This window comes from Mauremys reevesii, linkage group 20, assembly GCF_016161935.1.
Source record: "Mauremys reevesii isolate NIE-2019 linkage group 20, ASM1616193v1, whole genome shotgun sequence".
Lineage (NCBI taxonomy): Eukaryota > Metazoa > Chordata > Testudines > Geoemydidae > Mauremys > Mauremys reevesii.
In genome coordinates this window covers 7897302-7917753 of record NC_052642.1, presented here as the reverse complement: position 1 = coordinate 7917753, position 20452 = coordinate 7897302, and the positions used below count along the sequence as shown (strand labels likewise).

At 43.7% G+C, this 20452-nt stretch overlaps 1 protein-coding gene across 11 annotated transcripts in view; it reads left to right on the top strand.

Moving 5' to 3' along the window:
* Nucleotides 1-20452, top strand: part of CAMKK1 (calcium/calmodulin dependent protein kinase kinase 1) — a 163288-nt gene that overhangs the window by 94848 nt on the left and 47988 nt on the right. For all 11 annotated transcript variants that reach the window (XM_039507859.1, XM_039507848.1, XM_039507856.1 and 8 more), the window contains 5 exons: nucleotides 7506-7557; nucleotides 9135-9268; nucleotides 10385-10421; nucleotides 14144-14165; nucleotides 19333-19421. In XM_039507859.1, the coding sequence (XP_039363793.1) occupies nucleotides 7506-7557; nucleotides 9135-9268; nucleotides 10385-10421; nucleotides 14144-14165; nucleotides 19333-19421 (334 nt within the window). The remainder of the gene's footprint in view (nucleotides 1-7505; nucleotides 7558-9134; nucleotides 9269-10384; nucleotides 10422-14143; nucleotides 14166-19332; nucleotides 19422-20452) is intronic.

Sequence of the window (20452 nt, the reverse complement as noted above, 5' to 3'; positions counted from 1 at the left end):
AGTTAGACCCTGAACTTTTCAGCAAAACCCAACAGCCAGACACCAGAAAAGAATTCTCTGTAGTAATTCAGAGCCCTTCCCATCTAGTGTCCCATCATTGGGCATATTTGCTACTTGCAGTCTCACAGTGGCGATCTACCATTGTAGGCAGTCTCATCATACTATCTCTTCCAAAAACTTATCAGGCTCAGCCTTGAAGCCAGTTAGGTTTTTACATAAAAACATAAGAACGGCCATACTGGGTCAGACCGAAGATCCATCTAGTCCAGTATCTTGTCTTCCTACAGTGGCCAATGCCAGGTGCCCCAGAGGGAATGAACAGAACAGGTAATCACCAAGTGATCCATCCCCTGTCACCCATTCCCAGCTTCTGGCAAACAGAAGCTAGGGACACCATCCCTGTTCATCCTGGCTAATAGCCATCGATGGACCTATCCTCCATGAACTATTTTGCCCCTCACTGTTCCCCTTGAAAGGCTGTTCCAGAACTGCACTCCTCTGATGGTTAGAAACCTTCATCTAATTCCAAGACTAAACTTGTTAATGGCCAGTTCATATCTATCAGAGGGGTAGCCGTGTTAGTCTGGTTCTGTAGAAGCAGCAAAGAATCCTGTGGCACCTTATAGACTAACAGACGTTTTGCAGCATGAGCTTTCGTGGGTGAATACCCACTTCTTCGGATGCAAGCCGAAAGCTCATGCTGCAAAACGTCTGTTAGTCTATAAGGTGCCACAGGATTCTTTGCTAGTTCATATCTATTTGTTCATGTCTCAACATTGGCACTTACCTTAAATAACTCCTCTCCCTCCCTGGTATTTATCCCTCCGTTGTATTTATAGAGAGCGATCAGATCTCCCCTCAGCCTTCTTTTGATGGAGAGGCTTCCAGTTTCCCGAGGCGTTGAAATACCCTGGAATTTGACAGATTTTTTTAAAAAAGCTTAAGAGAAATGGTAGAGAATTGTGTAATTAGCTAATGGTTGCATTGCTCCTCACATTTCCCTGTGTGTTTGACTGACATGCAGCTTTTAATACCGAGATAAATTGCATGTTGTTCCACTTATCGCTGCTGTGTAAAACCATGTTACAACAATACACTTTGACAAGAGTTGTCAGGCAGCCGAAGGGGAGATCTAATGCAAATGTGTAGCACCAGCAATTACCAGGAGCAATTCTGATCATGGCAATTGGGGAGGGGCTTTTTTAATTCTTTTTTTTTCCAAAACCAACATTGCCAATTTCTTTTTTTGTCTTCATGTTGAAAAGTGACAACAAATAATTGGAGAAAATAAGCATGTAAGTGGCCTGGAATTGTATATGGTATGTAGCCGAACCTCACACATTCTATTTCAGTACAAGGAAGTGTTGCCACCTAGCTTAAAGGAAACAGAGAATGATTGTGCAAAAAAAAGTATATACCTATAAACAGGACAAAACTTATTTTTAAGATGCAGTATTTTATTCATGTTACAAAATCCTGCACAGTGCAAAATCGCAATGTATGATCTTTTACATGATTGTTGCTGAAGTATGGGCCAATGTGCATTCTGTATTGATTACTGCAGAACTTTTAAGCACCAATAGCCTGACTCAATTCTTGTGAAAGTAAGTAGAAAGACTCATTATGTTAGTGGATTTTGGATCAGGTCTCAAATTAGGCATATCCCTTTTAATAAGAAATCAGTGGTCATCCCATGTGCAAGCAGGACTTTATTTTTTTCTGATTTTGACCTATTAAAGGAAAAGTAGAAAAATGAAAAGAATCCCATTGACTTTGTTGGGCGTAGCCTGCTAAAGCACAGGCCTCTAACATTTGAGTTCAGTCCCTGCTGATAACCTGCCATTACACCAGAGTTTGCAAAACTATGCCTAGGAACCCGTACAGCTGTAAATATTTCAGTGTTACAGTTTGCAGTAGATGCATTAACAGTGATTAGAAAAAAAAAGGCCAAGCACCTTAAAAGGCAAAAAATACAAAGCAGAAACAACATATGTCCCTGTGGAAGTGTAGTTTGGAGTAATTTTGCTGATGAAGTTTGAGTCTGAGAAGCCTCAGGCCATGTATTTTTCCCGTTCTCAATCTCTAAAACAGCTTGTAGCACAAAGTGATTGAGAAGGACAATTGCTGTTCCAATTCTGGACAAAAATGATCCCATTCCATTTTTTCCCCTGCAGCTTCTTGATGGAGATGATAATGATTGTGTTTCTTCATGAAAGCTTTCCAGATGCAGCCATAAATCCTCCATTAAAAATCACACCAAAAAATAGGGACGGATGGGTAGCAATCCAGGTTCCTCAGACACAGATGCCATCACTCAGTCACACGCTACGCATGCAACTCGTTCAATGACCAAGATGGATGGAGTGATCGGATGTAAACTGTTTAGATGATGATATGATAAACAGTGCTTGGGATTAGTGATGACAAATTTATGGTCAGCATCTGAATAGCGTGATATGCAGGCACTAATGGCTTTCCCTTATTCAGCAAAAGAGGGTTTGTAGTCCCTTTTCATTGGGATGTCATTCTGAAACATGGCAGATAAGGGTAAAGAATAGATGTGGGAGGCTTACTGGAAATAGACAGTGATACTTTTCTGCATTCCCAATGGGACATTTAATCCAACATTGGTATAAGATTATTGATAATAATAATGCTTTGAATGTATATCACTTTCCAAATCCAAAGTGCTGGACAAACATCAATCCAATTTAGCTTCTGTACAGCTGAACCTCCATAGAGTGAGCTTGGGTATACAGTAATTGAAGTCCTCAGCTGTCTCAATGCATTGCAATGTGCAGATGGCAAGTCCACTTTCAAGGCCCAACACTGCTTATTGCCCCCATGTGAAATAATGGAAATTTTGTTACTGACTTTATTGAAAGCAGGATCTGAGCTAGAGAGTCAGCATCAGATCAGGTCACCAGAACAGGAGTTACAGAACTCCTCCTGATCTTCAACCTTTCATCTCAAAGATACCAAGATCCTCTTTTGTTGGGTTATTCCCCTAAAGTACTTTAGCCCTTTTGATTATGCTCCTCAATACACTCAGACTACAGTAATGCTATGAAGAAAGTAGTAGTCTTAAATATTGTACAGAGGTTTCCATTAATCAGAGAATTGTAACATGATCCCCATGCTGCCTCCCAAGAACACATGCCATGAACCACGTTTTCATGAAATCAGAAAGGGACAGGAATTGGGCACAGGGTCATAGATAGAGAAAACTACTGGGACCATTTGTTTCTGAAGAAGCTATTAAGGCACTTGTCAGTACTAAGGGAAAATCCACCACCAAGGTTCTGAGAAAATTCTGTGTCTGAACGTCTCTGTTTGGATAATTAGCTTTGCTTGAGAGTGGAAATGGGTTGGTTCTTTCACGAATGCATTGCCTTGGTGACCGCTCTGCTTGAGCCTGGAAGGAAGAGAGACTTGCTAAATCCCCATTGTATCTCTGCTGTTATGCACAGCTAGGATGCAGTGTGGTGATTTGCCTCTCCAACTTTCACTGTAGTGAAAACTTGACTTTAATACTGTTTATTCATGCCTCTATTCTTTGTGGTAATTAAATGACTCCTGCTTGTTCCGCAAGAAACTTTGCTGTTCATCCCACATATGGATTTAGAAAACAATGGGATGTATTATGATCCAACCTCTTTGCACTGCTCTGATGGCATAAAAGGGGCTAGAAAACTACCAGAGTTCTGCAGATGAGGAGTTACCAAGGGTTGGGGAGTCACCAGTAGACAAAGAGCTGGTGTAGCCGCAGCTGCAATATAGGAAGCAAGTCCGAATGCTGTCATAGGCTTCCCACAACCTTAACTACATTACAGTATCCATACAGTTGCCATGTAGTTCCTTTCAGGTGAGTTATGAACAGTTGAGATGACTGGCTTACTACTACTTGCTTCCCTCATTGAATGTGAGAGCACTGCTTTACTAGCGTCTAAAAGTTGCTGTATCCTTAATCCTATGACAGGGAGGAAGGACGGTAGAGTGATTAGGACACTACCCTAGGACTTGGAAAATCCAGGTTCAGTTCCTTGCTCTCCACAGACATTGTATGCTCATGGGCAAGTCACTTAGGGCTGGATTTTTAAAGGTATTTAGGTGCCCAGTGGAATCTTCAAAAGCATCTAGGCACCTAAAACTCATTGATTTCAATAGATGCTTTTGAGAATCCCAAGAGGTGCCTAAATATTTTTTAAATGTATCCCTTAGCCTCTCTGTGCCTCAGTTTCCCAATTGTAAAATATGGATAATAGCATTTCTCTGCCTCACAGGGATGGTGTGAGGGTTGTGAGGTGCTCAGATATTATGGTGACTGGGGCTATATCGATACCTAAGCTAGACAGAAAGATAGTGCTGAAAACAGGCATTCCCTCTATGCCATTCCATTCCCTGCAAGTTCTAGACCCAGTAGGGTAGGTATCATGATTTTTATAAATTATTTGTATCATGGCAGTGCCTAGTGGCATCAGCTGAAAACAAGGCCCCATTAGTTTAGTAAAGTTGATGCTTACCAGTTTTTGCCAATGAACTAGCAAAACTTGGTGAATTTTTATTTTAAAGTTCATTTCCACTCATCAAATGGGAAAAAGACTCCAGTTTTAGGGATGGGATCAGGACAATGGAACATTCTCTTTATTGGCTGAATCTGAGTGAAATAGTAACCGTGTATTTTAATTTCTTTGGTGGGTAGAAATTAATGTTTTCTGAAGTTCGCTTGTCACTGTAATTTGGGTGCAGGGGGAGAAATAAAAGTGGCGTGTGTTTATAGTACACTGAGAACTGTCCTGTCTTGGGCCTTCTTTCAAGGTGCTGATTGTGGAGGTGGTTTTTGGGTTGTGGACATCACAAACTCATTTCACACAGACCGCAGAATAATTCAGCCAACCAGTTGGAACCAAGATTAGACATGGCAATGTGTAGGTGAAGGATTAGAACTGTCTAGTCTCCATTTCAGGAAAATACTACCATTTTCAATGTGTTTATAAAATGGGATTGAATGCCAGAGTCTCCACTCAGTTACACCAGCACAAATTCATATTTCACTGGAGTTAGTCCAGCTATCCACTGATCCACTGAGATTTGAATCTGGCCCTTAAGCTATATAAGAGACACTGAAAGGATGGATGGGGTTTCTGGTTGGTAGCTATATCCTCACCAGCAGAGATAACTAGCATCAGGTAACGTGTAATAAAATCTCCTTCCATTGAGCCCCATTTTACTGGGGTCACTCCACTGTGTATTACAGGTATGGAAGTTTGATTAATAGAAGTAAACTACTCATTCTGAAAAAGCCTCACTAGAGCAGAATATTTCCCTGAGCAAATTGTCGTATGAGCTGGTTTCTCATGAAATATTTATCCGTAAAGTATTCAGGGGTCATTGGAGTGGCTGCTAGAAGGTTACTTAACACAGTAGTATGTATGGAGTCTCAGAGATTTGATTTATTACATTCAGGTTGCCTTTTGCCATCAGGCCTAATGCCATTTGGACGGCAGAAAAATTACTCTGATGTCCACCAGCTCACATCAACTACATATTGGTTCCAAACAACTGTAGGATACTGGAATATGAGAATGTAGAGGGATGGAAGAGTGTCACCAAATGGCCAGCTTATTTAAATCTATGCTTCCCTTTGTGTTCTCTTACCCATTTATCCTGCAGTTCCTATGCTACCCCACAGCTCAGTGTGCCCCTCAATCTGTGGTACCACAGTGACAGGCATCCTGGAAACATCTAACCTAGAGCTCTTGGGCCTGGTTCTCAGTTACACGCAACTCTGGTAGCGTACAGGGGGCAGAAATGGCCTTGTGCGAATACTGCCTGTGCTAACGGCTTCCCCAGGCAAAGGGCTCTGTGCTGTTCTTGCTACCAGCTCCTGGCATAGGGTGAGGGCAAATATACACAGGTGTGGCCAGAGTGCACCCCAGAGTCAATGGCAGCTGTAGGAAGCCAAGGGAAGTGAGAGTACTCCAAGGCTACTCTCACTTGCCCCAGTGGCTGGGTAGGCCCCAGAATATGGAGAGCAAAAAGCTATCTTAAAGTCACCTTCTCTCCTCAAACCCTGCTCAAAGCACAGGAACAGAATGTGACAGCTCTTCGGGTACCCAGCACTGGGAGCCACCTTGTTACCCCCTTCATCCAGCAAGAGGGAGTCTTTCTTGTGGTAACTGGGTGTCGGCTCCCTGATACCACCAGCCCTTCAAGCACTCTCCTCTGGACTATGCCTGCCCTAACTTTGCCTTGCAGTTTAATAACAGATGCACCCAGCCTCCGAGTCCCTCTGAATTGTTCCCCAGTGATATCCAGACCCTGACATTGGCTACTCACAGGAATTTCAGATCTTTTGCCCCCAAAGGAGCCACCCCAGTTGACCAGTTTTACCTTAAGCCAGCACTTCTGTAAGCCACACAGAACTTAATGGGCATTTATAATCAAACAAAAGAAGGGTGATTTAAGAAAGAATAAATATTTAACTGGAAACGAGAGAGAGTGGTGGAAACAAATGGTCACAACACAAAACAAACACATAAAATACAAACCTGGTTCTCTACTTATCAAGAGTTACTGTCCAATGAAGTAGATTTCCCCCCCGCCCCTCCACCGCCCAAAAGCTCGGTCTGTTGAAGAGTTGGCTGGAGCCAGGATCTCAAGAATCCCCACTCCACAAAGGTTTTCCTCTGGATACAGAGTGCTTCTTCCTCCTCTGTGCTATACTGAAAACAGCCTTTGGTGTCTATTCACAGCTAGGGCGAACACCTATCTTTAAGTGGTTTTGATTGTTTGTTTGTCATTGCCTCTGATGGTTTCCTGTTGAAAGTTGTAGTATCACACAAGGCTAAACAATTGAGCCTGCTGGCATCACCAGCCAAACAGGGCAGGGTGACAACTCCCCTTTGCCCTAATGAGACACGTAATCCCCTGGTGACTAATTTCTACTCCCAATCCATAACGCAAATTTTCAGTATAAATACATTATTCTGTAAATATCATCTGTCCATATGTCTCTCCGTGATTATGAATTGGGACAAGTTACGAGCTTTCTATACTTTTTAGGGAAGGCTATCCTACATGGCATGGGCGTTGTAGTGAGTTTCTCGGGTGTGTGATGAGAGATGTTTGCAAAGAGCAGAACACTGTTTACAAAGGGGTCTCTGTGTCACACAGAGTAACTGAGACTCAGGCCCCCTTCTTACTTATCAGATTAAGATAAATGAATCAGATTTATTTTTGCTTTGTAAAAAGATGGGTAAAATTGGCCTTTTTATATACCTAAAGGAAAATAATTCATTCTTTCTTAGATCTTAAGTATTTTGAAAGTGTCTGTCACTAATTAAGCTCTCGCTGCCTTGGATAAAGATCTGAAAACTGGAGTCCCACACCAGTAGCTGAACTGAATTGCAAAGATATAACAAACAGTGCGAGGACTGAGCAGTGAGTGTAACTCCCAGTATCATGGCTTTGCTCTGTTTTAACACTTTTTTTTCTTCCCTCAGGCTATGAAAGTCCTCTCCAAAAAGAAGCTACTGAAACAGTATGGATTTCCACGTAGGTATCATGCTTTTAAAGGTTACAGACAAGCCCTGCAGGCCTTACCTGCTATCCACTGGAAATTTTGCCGGAGTAAGGATTACAGAACCTGGCCTCATTTCAAAGCTGCTTGGGTGGTTTGTGAGGATCGGCCTACTGGATCATCTATAATAAGGGTTAAGGACAGGCACGAGCTATCATCCAAAACACAATTTCCCACCTCACTGCTCCTTGGTGCCCTCTGTCCCCAGACAGTCTTGCTCCCTGATGGTAAAACACTGGCCTCTGTATTTGTGTAGCATATAGAAGCCCTTTTTCTTGTTGTGCCTCTGTAGTATCTTTCAGCAAATTATCTGAATAAGCTTTCAGGCACACTCTTTTGCGTATACAAAAACAAGATACTCTACTCAAAATACAAAACACTCTACTCTTCCTACTGTATTTTCCACTGCATGCATCTGATGAAGTGGGTTTTAGCTCACGAAAGCTTATGCCCAAATAAATTTGTTAGTCTCTAAGGTGCCACAAGTACTCCTCGTTCTTTATACTCAACCTGTAAGGAAAAGCCATTTTGAATTTGTGATGTGATCCAAAGCCGCCCCTGCTTGCGTCCCAGCCATCAGGAAGTTAACTCTCCTTCTTGGGTGTCCCACAGTGGTCTAGCATAGAATGTGAAGGTGGAGTCTAAAGGCTCAAACAGGCTCTCAAAGAGTGTGCAAAACACCTAGGGCCAGATTTTCAAAAGCACATGGCACCCGACACTCTGAGCGTGTTTGAAAACCTGGCCCTGACTGGATACTGAACCCTTCTGAAAATTCTAGCCTTGGGGCCAGATTGTCAAGTACTCAGTATCCACAGTTGGAGACAGATTTTCACTAGATCTCAGCACTTGGTAGCTCCAATTGCGACACCGATGGCCAGATTTTCACACGGTGTGCTGAGCACTTTTGAAACTGTGGCCTTAGAGACAGTGCAGCCATCTCTGGGGTGGAAGGCATCAACTAGATGTATCAGAGTAGTTGGGGGCAGATAAATTGTGGCTAGTAACATGGGGTAAATCCCTCTATGAAAACATCCCATGGTCTCCTTAATGTTCATGAAGAATTTTAGTTTTAAGGCTTCACCTGAGAGGACCGAACACAATGAAGCACACAGAGCTCAATTCATCGGCCTTAGAAAGATAATGGGATGAGTTGATGCAGCCGAGCTTGGGACCTGTTGGATGTCCTTCCAGAGAAGACTGTAGGAATGTTGGTGGGGCAGTGCTGATACCCATGTTGTACTTGTTATGCAGCTGACTGATTTCCAATCCCCAGAGCAGCCCATCTGACTCTTTTCACTGGCACTAAATTTCAAGTTGACTTTTATACAAGAAAATAAAAGTCAGGCTTTGAATCGTGTGGAGAACATTCAGTAGGTCAGTGTGTCATCTCTCAGAGGTCACTCAACCCCTGCTCTCTTACATCTGTGTCTGGCTAGTTGTATATTTTTAGGTCCTGCACCCATTCAAAGCCCCATGTTCTACAGCCGTTCACTGTGTTGTATTGTGCTGCCAAGCAGGGGTAAAGCACAATTTTTTGTTGCTGCTGTTACAGGTCGACCTCCCCCTAGAGGATCCAAAGCAACTTCTGGTGGACAGCTGAAACCAATGGCACCACTGGATAGAGTTTATCAAGAAATAGCCATCTTAAAGAAACTGGACCATATCAACATTGTGAAACTGATTGAGGTGTGTATGCCAAAGCGGGTTGGGAGGGAAGGGGCGCTGTTATTCAGGTCAGACTGTGCGGATGGTTACATTCAAGTTTGGGTTTTTTTTAAGTTAATGGGGATCAGGAAGTAAAATCCCCTAGATGGCTTTGAAAATCGCAGCCTATCTTTACAAATTAAGGACCCGATTCTGCCCATACTCCAGACAGTGGGGCTGTGTATGTGGAGGGCTTGCTTGATCTAGGTCAAAGTTTATAAATAGTAGATCCTTAAGCAACCACAGAGATATATGGGTTCAAGTCAAGTTTTAGCTGCAAAGTTTGGTGAACCCTGAATCCAGTGTCATGACAATTATGCAGGGCCATAGCTTAGCTCTGTTGGTGTCATGACATTGCAGCACGTGCCCAGTGAGACCTATGCTTGCCTCTCCAGTGACCCCACACTGCAGTTAGAGAGGTCTGGATGCAACTCCTTTCTGAGCTAGTAAACAAAGTGCGTAGGTGGACAGAGGAGATTGCGACAGGGTGATATTCCCAGCTGCTGACAGTCCAGGAGTTCAGGACCCAAACTGAGAAACTTCCTAGCCATACTAGTGTGATATCCTTTCCTTAGACTGTAAGGCCAGCCAGATTTTTGCATGTAGGTTACATGGAGACCGATGCATAGCAGCCTTTCTTGCATATACTTTGTCTGAAAATCAGGCTTATGTGACTATGCCATGCATGAGCAGGGCCCTTGGTGTGTACAGTGGTTGGGCTTAACATGGCTTAACATGGTTGTGCTTAACATGGGTGCAAGTCTTGCTATTTTAAGTCTAGTCTGCAGAGCATCAGAGAAGGGTCAGGTTGCAATGTGCAGATCTGTAGCTAAATTTCCCAGGTTTAGGGATGCTTGAGTCTATCTCTACTAAAAACTGGTAAGAAGTGTGTGCGCACATGCGAGATAAAGGCAGGGGAGATAGATATATATTTAAAGTCACAAATCGCATATTACTCCATTAAACTTCAATTCCAGGTGCTCTGTGAGTTTAACACCCTCCAGCACAGCATGAATATGGGTAATTTTAGAGTATTATTGGATTAAAGATGTCTCCCTGTCTGTTTCCTGTCCCTTGCCTCTGTGATATCCATTTTAGGTACTGGATGATTCTGCAGAGGACAATCTGTACATGGGTATGTATCTCCCTCTATGTTAATAGAGCCATACTTGTTTATTCTCACTGAGGGGTTTAATGTACATATCCAGGAGAGATCATAACTAGGAGACTTACACAGACCACAACAGAGATAGAGTTGGTACTTATGAAACATTAAAGTCTCCTAAGGGGTGGGAGAATGCAGAAAGGCATTGCACCAGTGTCATAGAATCCTAGAATCTCAGGGTTGGAAGGGACCTCAGGAGGTCATCTAGTCCAACCCCCTGCTCAAGCAGGACCAATCCCCAGACCCCTAAGTGGCTCCCTCAAAGATTGAGCTCACAACCCTGGGTTTAGCAGGCCAGTGCTCAAACCACTGAGCTATCCCTCCCCCAGGTTCAGGTGGCCTTGCACTTTAAGAGAACTGCACAGAGCAAGAGCTGCTGCATCCACTGACACTGAACGGGTATACTTTGTGCTTCCTGCACACACTCAGCCTGGCTTTAATTCATCCAGTCAGAGTAAAAGGATGGAAGAAGTGGATGGCTCCTCTTCTCTCTGGGGAGTCTAGTGTGATATGCAAAGACTGAGATTATGTCTGCCTCATGCATGCGCACAAGGAGTGGAGGGAATTTTCCTCTGTCCTGTCTTCCCTAACCCCCCCTGTGAAGAGTCAGCCACAGTATCTACAAGGATACGCCTCATGAAATAGTAAAGGAGGCTTTTGAAGCTGCCGGGAAAGGGGGATCTGCCTAGCAAATGAAGCTGCTTTCCTTTGAAAGGCCAGTTTCCCTTTCAAGAGCAGATTCAGCCGAAGCCCACTTTGTTTTTCGAGAGACATCAAAGATGTGGCAGTTGAGGTGGAAACACAAGTATAGCAGGGAGCCCAGCTAGTGTGGCTTTTTGGAGGCCCGGTCTCCTGGAGGGGCATGTGTGTTAGATTCCTTTTGGTTGAATGAAAGTCAGTGCAAAGTGCAATTCAAAAAGCAGCAGAGGAAAAAGATATGCTGCTTGGTTACAGTAATGGTGATAGCAGTAATAATAGTGGGGCTGCTTGTCAACCCCTTACTCATACTGGAGAGCAGTTACTCACATGAGTAGACCCACTGGAGTCTGAGCAGAGAATGGGTGAGCAAACTAGGGGCAAAACCACCTGCATAACTATCTCCAGTGTCACCCTCTCTTTAAACCCTGGAATAGCTTATGTGAGCAGTAGCTCAGCAGTGTGATGAAAGGGTTCATAGATTGGGCCAGGAGTACTGGAGTGGGACAGTAAGGGCTGCTTCATTAGTACTAGTAGGTACATTTGAGAACATTGTAAAAAGCAATTCTTTCATGTGCAGTTAAAACCAAGCCAAGGCATAGCAGCACTCTGCAGGGTGTGCAAGCCTTACTGTTCCGTCTACATCTCAGTGATGCTGTATGAAGATGTAGGTCTAATCCTGAGTGGGGCTGATTTTCATCTACACACTGCTTCCTTTGCAATGCTCAGGGAACACAGAGCAGCTACTAGGCTGCTCTAACTTGGGACAAGGGCCTGCAGAGACTTAGGGAGCTGTAACCACGCCTCTCTGCTTTACAAAGAATAAGCTTGGCAAAGCAGAGAATCTGGCTGTGTATCTGTAATTCCCGTTGAAGTCAGAGGACGTGGTAAGTGCTCAACACATCTCAAGCTCAGGCTGTCTGACATTAGGCTTTCAGCTGAATGGTGTCACCACTGATAGCACTTCCCCGCAGGACTATCAGAAATACCAGGCAGGCTTTCCTTCTAAAATGTACTGTAGACAATCAAGTACAAAAGAAAACAAGGTGCAGGACAGAGTGAGCTATTGAGATGTAAGCACATTGGCTTGTTTATAGTTTAGTTTAAAAGTAGGATTTCTTGCATCCATGTACACCATGCAGAGCTTGGTGCTAAGAAAACTGAGAAGCTGAGATAGAGGAAATGGTAGAAGTATGAAATGCTGCCAAAAGCAGCTTCTTCCTAAGCCTGCAAAGAAAGACGAGTTGGCCTTAGTATATTGCAGCATGTTATAGTTGCATCTTGATCTGTTTTAACATCACTGCTGTATGGTAGCAAATAGGTCTTTGCTGTAAATAGAATGGTCTCACTTTACAGGTGAGAGTTTGCACTGGGATTTTGCTAGTGTTGCAGTATCTTGTTTAACTACTTGTGAGGCAAAGGTGTCCTTGGTTTTGGCAGACCACCCCCTAGCAGTACAGGACCCTACTGCCTAGCTCAGACTATACATCTGACACAAAGGTGTCTAATGGTGGAATTGCATTGCTGGGAAACCCTGTGCTATTATGGAGCAGTGATAGCCACTTCGGACTTTAGGCTACAACCCAATTCCCAGCCTAAGCCCTGTTTTTGCTCAGCAGACCCCAGTGAGTTGGTGTTACACCTGTTTACACCTGCATAAGTTGAGGCAGAGAGAGATTTAAGTGATTGACCTAAGTTCACAGAGTGAGGCAGTGGCAGAGCCATAGATAGAGCCCAGGAGTCCTGCTCTAAGCATGGCGCCAGAGGGTGCTCAAGCCACCCTGACTGGAACCAGTGAGGGGAAAAAGTTCTCTGACCACTGTGCACAAGGTGCACACATACCTATAGTGAAATAGATATGTGCAACACATCTTGAAGAACAGCAGTTACAGAAAGGTAGGTTAACTGGTTTTTTAATTAATAAATATTTTTTTATTTGTATTTTATTAATTGAACCTCAAAAGGTTTGGTTTTATGAAAGAAAAACAAGTACCAGATGGTACCAGGCTGTGGCCCATCTATCCCTCCCCCACAGAAGTGTGAGGATTGCTTTACCCCCTTACTCCTGTGTGCCAGCTACCTACTTCACTGTGTGGTGGAGCAGCCTCTGCAGGGCTGCTACTGTTCCTTCTTCTGCACAGGGGGACAGAGCCAAGGCCCCAGTGTGCCTTCCAGCAGAGGAAATAATCTGCACTAGGAATAGGGCTGAGATAGGTGACTGGGATGTGAACAGATGGGATGGGGAGGGAGCAAACTCCTGGATCCAATGCCCCCCCTCCCCAATATGCCATACAGCATAAGTGCACCACTGTTCGCGGGGAGGGGGAAGTAATCTATAAGGCTGGGACAGGTTATTCCCTGTCTCTCCTGCTCAGCCATAGCAAGGTGGGGAACTGGGATGCAGATTGGGACTCTGAGTCACAGGCTGGTTCCCAGGCTGGTTCTGGAGAAGTGCAACAATGCGCTGCTGCTTACTCAGCAAAGCCACGGTGTCACCCATAATAAAAATGAGAACACTCAAAGTTGTACAAACTAGAGCACATTTCAAACTCATATAATTGCATCCATTTTATCTGTTGATAGTTACATAGCTATCCTGCCAATTTAATACATTACTAGTGAGGATACACATTCATACCGTATCATGTTTTGCTATTGATATTATTGCAGTGATACAAAAACAATGCTGTTATGCAAGAAGGGAAAATCAAATCAAGAGGGTCTGGAAGGCAGGAGAATGGAAGTAGGGTTAGTAAATTGGCATCTGTTGTCTCCCAGTTGGAGCTGGCCTGGGTAGTTATAGTTGTCTCTGCTAAAGCAACAAGCTCTTTTAATTCTGCATTGCCTTGTAGCCTTGTTGGGTGGGATAAATTGATTACAATGGGTTCTGGGACTGTGTTTATTTTATAGGCAAATATGCTAGAAATGTGTGTCTGCACTAAACTGGATTCCTTCCCTCGTACCCATGGTTGCTTTTTTTTGTCTTTTTCTTTCAGTGTTTGACCTTCTGCGCAAGGGGTAAGTAGCCCGCAGGGGACTTTGGGGAATAGAATGTTTAGGTGTTTGCAGTTCTCATCAGATGGAGAGCCAGCTTCTGAATGGAGGAGGACTCATTCACTAACTCCCTGGGTGAAATGCAGAGGCGAGGTGTAAGATGATGCCAGTTGTATGTCACTAAGTGGGAGCAAAGGAGACAGACTCTGATTGCTGTTACACCACTGTAAATCAGATACTCTATAGATTTTGTAGTCACTGAGATTTACACTGGCATAACTGCTTTCAGAATCTGGTGAAGGGAGTCTGACTTGATTAACTTACATGTCAAGTGGCCAGAAGAAGTTTTTAAATAATGTAAGTTAAAGTAACTTCCACCTTATACCCTCTTCTGTCATGTCTATGTATAGGGTAAGTTTCCTTAGACTTCCTTTCACTTGTTTACTCACCAGTGTCTAACCTTACACCAATCACTGTTGAATTCTCCCTCCCCCGAATTATTTGAGAGACAACATTTTGTAAATGCAGGAGCTTTTCCACTTCCACACATTACATTATCTAGATCTTTGGGATAGATACAGTTTACAGCAGATCCTGAAGAGCTTACAATCTTAATACGCAAGACAGGTCCAGGAAGGGAGAAGGGAAGTATTACTAACCACGTTTTTGAATGCCCCTGCCTCGGAGAGAGATGAAGCGGTCAAGGCCAGAAAGAGAGCCTCTATCGCAGTGAGCAATTGAACACAAATCTGTATCAGTCTAGTGCCTTTGCCACAAGACCATCCTTCCTTACTTGCTGCTTTGCTTTTGTTTCTCTTGGGTCCTAACACTCAATTTCAGTTCTTTAGATTCTGATGTGGGCTCTGCTTTTCTTTTTGCTGGGTCCGCCTGTGACGGGTTGGATCACAGAAACCCTCTTGGGAGCTGCCACCCGATGTGCCAAGACTAATTCTACCCCTGCTTTCCCTGCCAGCTCAGGACTCCAGCACCCTGTCTTGCTGAGCCAGACACTCCTGTCTGCTCCAACAAAGACCCAGGGTCTGAATTACTTGCCCCAAAGCTGCAGGTTTACCTGAAAGCAGCTTACAGAAGTGTTCCTGTCTTTAACACTCAGATGCCCAACTCCCAATGGGGTCTAAACCCAAATAAATCCATTTTACCCTGTATAAAGCTTATGCAGGGTAAACTCATAAATTGTTCGCCCTCTATAACACTGATAGAGAGACATGCACAGTTGTTTGCTCCCCCAGATATTAATACATAGTCTGGGTTAATTAATAAGTAAAAAGTGATTTTATTAAATACAGAAAGTAGGATTTAAGTGGTTCCAAGTAGTAACAGACTGAACAAAGTAAGTCACAAAGCAAAATAAAATAAAATGCGCAAATCTATGTCTAATCAAACTGAATACAGATAATTTCACCTTCAGAGATGCTTCAGTAAGTTTTTTCCTCAGACTGGACACCTTCCAGGTCTGGGCACAATTCTTTCCCCTGGTACAGCTCTTGTTCCAGCTCAGGTGGTAGCTAGGGGATTCTTTATGATGGCTCCTCTCCTTCCTTTGTTCTGTTCCACTCCTTTATATATCTTTTGCATAAGGCGGGAATCCTTTGTCCCTCTCTGGGTTCCCACCCTCTCCGTCTCAATGGAAAGACACCAGGTTAAAGGCGGATTTCAGTTCAGGTGACATGATCATTTGTCACTGCAAGACTTGATTGCCCACTTGCCAGCACACACGTAGACAGGAAGACTTACAGGTAAACACAACCATCTGCAGACAATTGTCCTGGTTAATGGGAGTCATCAAGATTCCGAACCACCATTAATGGCCCACAGAGTTATATTTCATAGTTCTAGTTTCAGATACAAGAGTGATACATTTATACAGATAGTATGATCACACTCAGTAGATTATAAGCTTTGTAATGATACCTTACAAGAGACCTTTTGCATGAAGCATATTCCAGTTACATGATATTCACTCATTAGCATATTTTTATAAAATTATATAGACTGCAATGTCACACTGCCAACATACAAACGTCCATACTGGGTCAGACCAGTAGTCCATCTAGCCCAGTATCCTGTCTTCTGACAGTAGCCAATGCAAGTGAGAACCTCTGCATGCTGTAGCACAGATGCATTCTGATGTGCATGTGATGCACAATTTTCAGTGTGACACGATAGTTGTTATTGCAGCAAACGATGACCATCACAGAGTAAAATGAGATCATCATTAGAATTTTCTGCTCCAAATGAGTAGAGGTGATGGCTGAAAATGCCTTCCAGAGTACCACTGCCAGGTAGAAACATGGGCTGGAATCCTGGCTCAACCAAAAAAAACAACAACCAACAATACAGAGTCCCGATACGGTTTTAAAATGTCATAGCATATTCATGTGTCACTGCACCGTGTGGCAGGGTTGTTGCTATTAACATTATTATAGTTGTGGGGTGATGGTTTTAGGCCTCATCTAGTAGAGGATGAAAAGCTGTTCACTGTCTAAGCCAATTGAAGGGTAGCCTTTTCCTGAACAGAGTCCATTGTGTTGTGTAGCATGTTGTGGTAGTTTAGGGCGTTTGGCACTGGCCTCACTCTACTCCGATTGAAGCCACTGTTAAAACTCCCACTGACTTCAGTGGCATGAGAGTCGAGACAGTCGTGAGCACCTTTGAAAATCCCACCCTTAGCAACTACCGAAGACAGTGATAGTCTTTCCATTGGCTTCATTTGGCTTTGGATCAGGCCCTTAATTAGGGGTCAGTAGAAACACCCTTATTGATTTCAGTAGGCATCGGCTTGGGTCCTAAGGGTGTAATATTACAAGGTACTGAGCACCCTCAGTTACCATTTATTTCAAGGCAGGATTGAGCCATAAGTCTCTCCAGGACCTGTTACTTCTGCGTTGGAGCTAAACAGAAGAAATGATACAAGACATGAAAGGAGAGTTGAACCATTGAGGCTTATGTGCACACTACAAAGTGAAGGTCTGATTGTAGCATAGGAAGGCATAGCCATGTTAACTTTAATCTAGCTAGCACGGGTAACAGTAGTGGCAGAATGGGCCAGCAACCAGAGCATATACCCAGGATCCCTGGAGGGCTTGTACTCTGATTAATGCTAATGCAGATATGCTTAGGCATGCTACAGTCAGACCTTCATTTTGCAGTGTAGACCAATCCAGAAGCTCCTCTTTCCAAACTCCCCTCCCATACTTTATTTAGGGCCAGGTTCAGCTCCCAAGGAAGTCACTGGGAGCCTTTCCATTGACTTTAATTGCACTTGGAATAGGCCTGTAATCCAGAAAAGAAGGAAGAAGGATTAGGAGAGCTAAATCTGCAGGGAGATTCCATACATTTTATTTCTCTTTATCACTTTTTTCTGGGCTGCCATCTCTTGCAGGTTACTGGTGAAAGGATGAGAGGCAAGGAAGGTCTTACTGGTGATCAGGACAACAATTGTCCCTTTGGGGAAGGGAGAAAACTCTCTTTTGAGTCTCTGCACAGCTCAGAAAAGCCATTGCAATCAGCTGCAGCCACGAGGGGGGCTGTGCCACTCTTTTGAAGCAACTCTTCTACCTCTAGCAGATGGCAATTATACTTCATTAGCAGTCCTGTCGCTCCCATTGCTTCTCCCAGGATTCAGTGACATGAAAATGTTGCCATGTGATGGGGGAGGAAGTTGGAAATCAGTGACAAAAATGGAAACAGAGCATTAAGCTCATCTAGTGAAAGAAGTCGGCGGGGGCGGGGGGGTGGCTAAAAAGCACAGCGAGTAGTTTTCTGACAGGAGAGATGCAGTGCTGCCAGCTTCCTTGAACTCTATAGGATGGGGGGTGGACAGGGTGGTTAAAAGAAAGGATAGCTGCTGATAAGTTGCTGGAGACCTTTTTTGCTGTCATTCTGTTGTGCACTGATTCTCAACCAGGGCTCAATCCTGCAAGATACTGAAGACTCTAGCTCGGATCCAGCACAGCATTTAAGCACATGCTTAAGTCTCCTGAAGTCAGTGGGAATACTCACACGCTTAAAGTTAAAGAGTGCTTTGCTGTATCGGTGCCAAATACATTACAGAATCAGGCAGAATCCTGCAAGATGTCATCATTGAGAGTTGAATGTGCTCCTTACCTCTCCGAAAGTGCTAAGCAGCTTGTAGGGTCTAGGCCCTATATTGCCATTTACGCTTGGCTCTCACCTGTGGGCAGGGGAGAGGAGGGTCACTTAAGTGATTCTGCACGTCCATTAACAATGAAGACATAAAAGGGGCCACCAGGGCTGGGAAAAGGGAGCTTTCAATCCACCTGCTCACTCCTGAGACTTTTTCCCAGCTGTACTGAACCTTGAACAGGAAAACAGGGTTTTTAGAGCTGCTAAAATGATAAATCAGAAATATTTTCATGTTAATGTCAAATCCTACAAGGGAATATTTAGCTCTTAGTCTGGTCTCATTGAAACCTGGACGACACTGGTTTTATTGCCCTTTTCTTCAGGAGCAAATCCTAACTAGCATAATGTCAAATCAGAATCAGGTCTTTGGAAGACTACTTTTGATATGCAAATCATATGCCAACTGTGTGGTGCTTGTAAAGGCCATAAAGCAATATACCAACAGCAGTTTCTTTCTGTGAGACTGATAGTAATGGTTGTGACATGCTCCTTTAATAAGTGATACAATAATAAATAATACAGTTTTGCACTTTTTATAACACTTTTCATCCATGGTTGTCAGTGTTTCACATTGGGGTAGGTACTATCCTGATTTTACAGAAGAGGAAACAGACAATTAGGGCCTGATTTTTAGAAGTGCTGAGTATGCCCAGTTCCCATTGCCTTCAGCTGGAGTTGTGGGTGCTCAGTCCTCTGAAATGAAGTCCTAGGGATCAGATTTTCAGAAGAGCTCAGCTCCCATTTAGGCACCAAAGTAAATGGCCAGATTTTCCAATGAGCTGAGCATGCTGGGTCTTTTGAAAATCTATCCCTAAATGTCAGAATGGGAGATGCCAGATGATGAGCACTTATGTAGGTACCTGAATGGGAGCTGAGCTCTTTTGAAAATCTGGCCCCCCCATTGTGGTTACTGACCACTTTTGTAAATCTGGTCTGAAATTACTTGCCCAAGATCATGCAGAGTCACCGACAGAAATAAAACCTAAGAGCTCTGGTTACTAGCTGACTGCCTTTTTCCTTACAGACCTGTCATGGAGGTGCCAACTGATCAGCCATTCACTGAAGAGCAGGCTCGGCTCTACTTTAAGGACATTGTCTTGGGCATAGAGTACTGTGAGTACCAAGATCAGTTGCACCTTTACAAAGCATTGCATTGACCTACATTCTTGTTTGAAGCCAACCTTTTGGTCAGTGGTGAACTGTCAGGAGTAAAAGGATACTCTCTAATCATATATGGAGGGGTTTGCAAGATTGGCAATGACCCGTCTCAGCCTGGTTTTGTATAGGCCATATCACAGTTATTCAGTGGCAGCCGTTCTTTAAAGTGGCACTATGAAAACGATTAGTAATTTTTTTTTTGTTAACTCTCTTGGATAGAAATTGTAGACTTTAATCCTTACAGCTGCGCCAAGCTTGGCTGAAGCCAGGAAACAGCATTTGCAAAGACACAGGCAAAGAAAGTCAATTAGCTTCAGTTGAAGTGAATTTGCGCTGCTTCCAGCTGAGCTGTGGGGGATGAGCTTGCAAGTGGCAGCTGGAGGGCATCTGTCCTTGTCTGCTCCCTTTGGAATGCATCTCAGTGACTCATCATTACTCAGGGCTGTGACATGGGGAGAACATGCCACCTCATCACCTGCCATCACAGCTGGTGGCTTGTGTGTTTCACAGAAGTCTCATTCAGTATTCAGCATCTATATATATTTTAATGGGCTATTGCACAATTTATTTTAATAAATCAAATATTGTGTTTCTCCCTCTAACCTGGCACATGAGTTCTCAAGTATTTTGGGCCAGATTCTTACCTAAGATCCAGGCTTGAACACTACAAAAGGGCCAGATTTTATCCTTAAATGGTATTCAGGGAATTTCCCTGGCATAAGGAACTGGCATATCACTGCTGACATAAAGATAATAAGACAGCCCCTGTGCCAGCTGCCTCACACCGCGTGTAGGGAAATGTTGGGGGAGGAAGGGAGTGGTTGTGTGGTGGACCCTATGCTAGTGGGATAAGAGCAACCTTTGACTGGTTAGCTCTTACTGGGTCCGATGCACACTGGCCCTCAGGAATCAGGATCAAAGATCCATTTATGGACTCCTTGATGCTCCTTCCTTTTCTGCACTGAGCAGAGATCTAGCATTCCAGA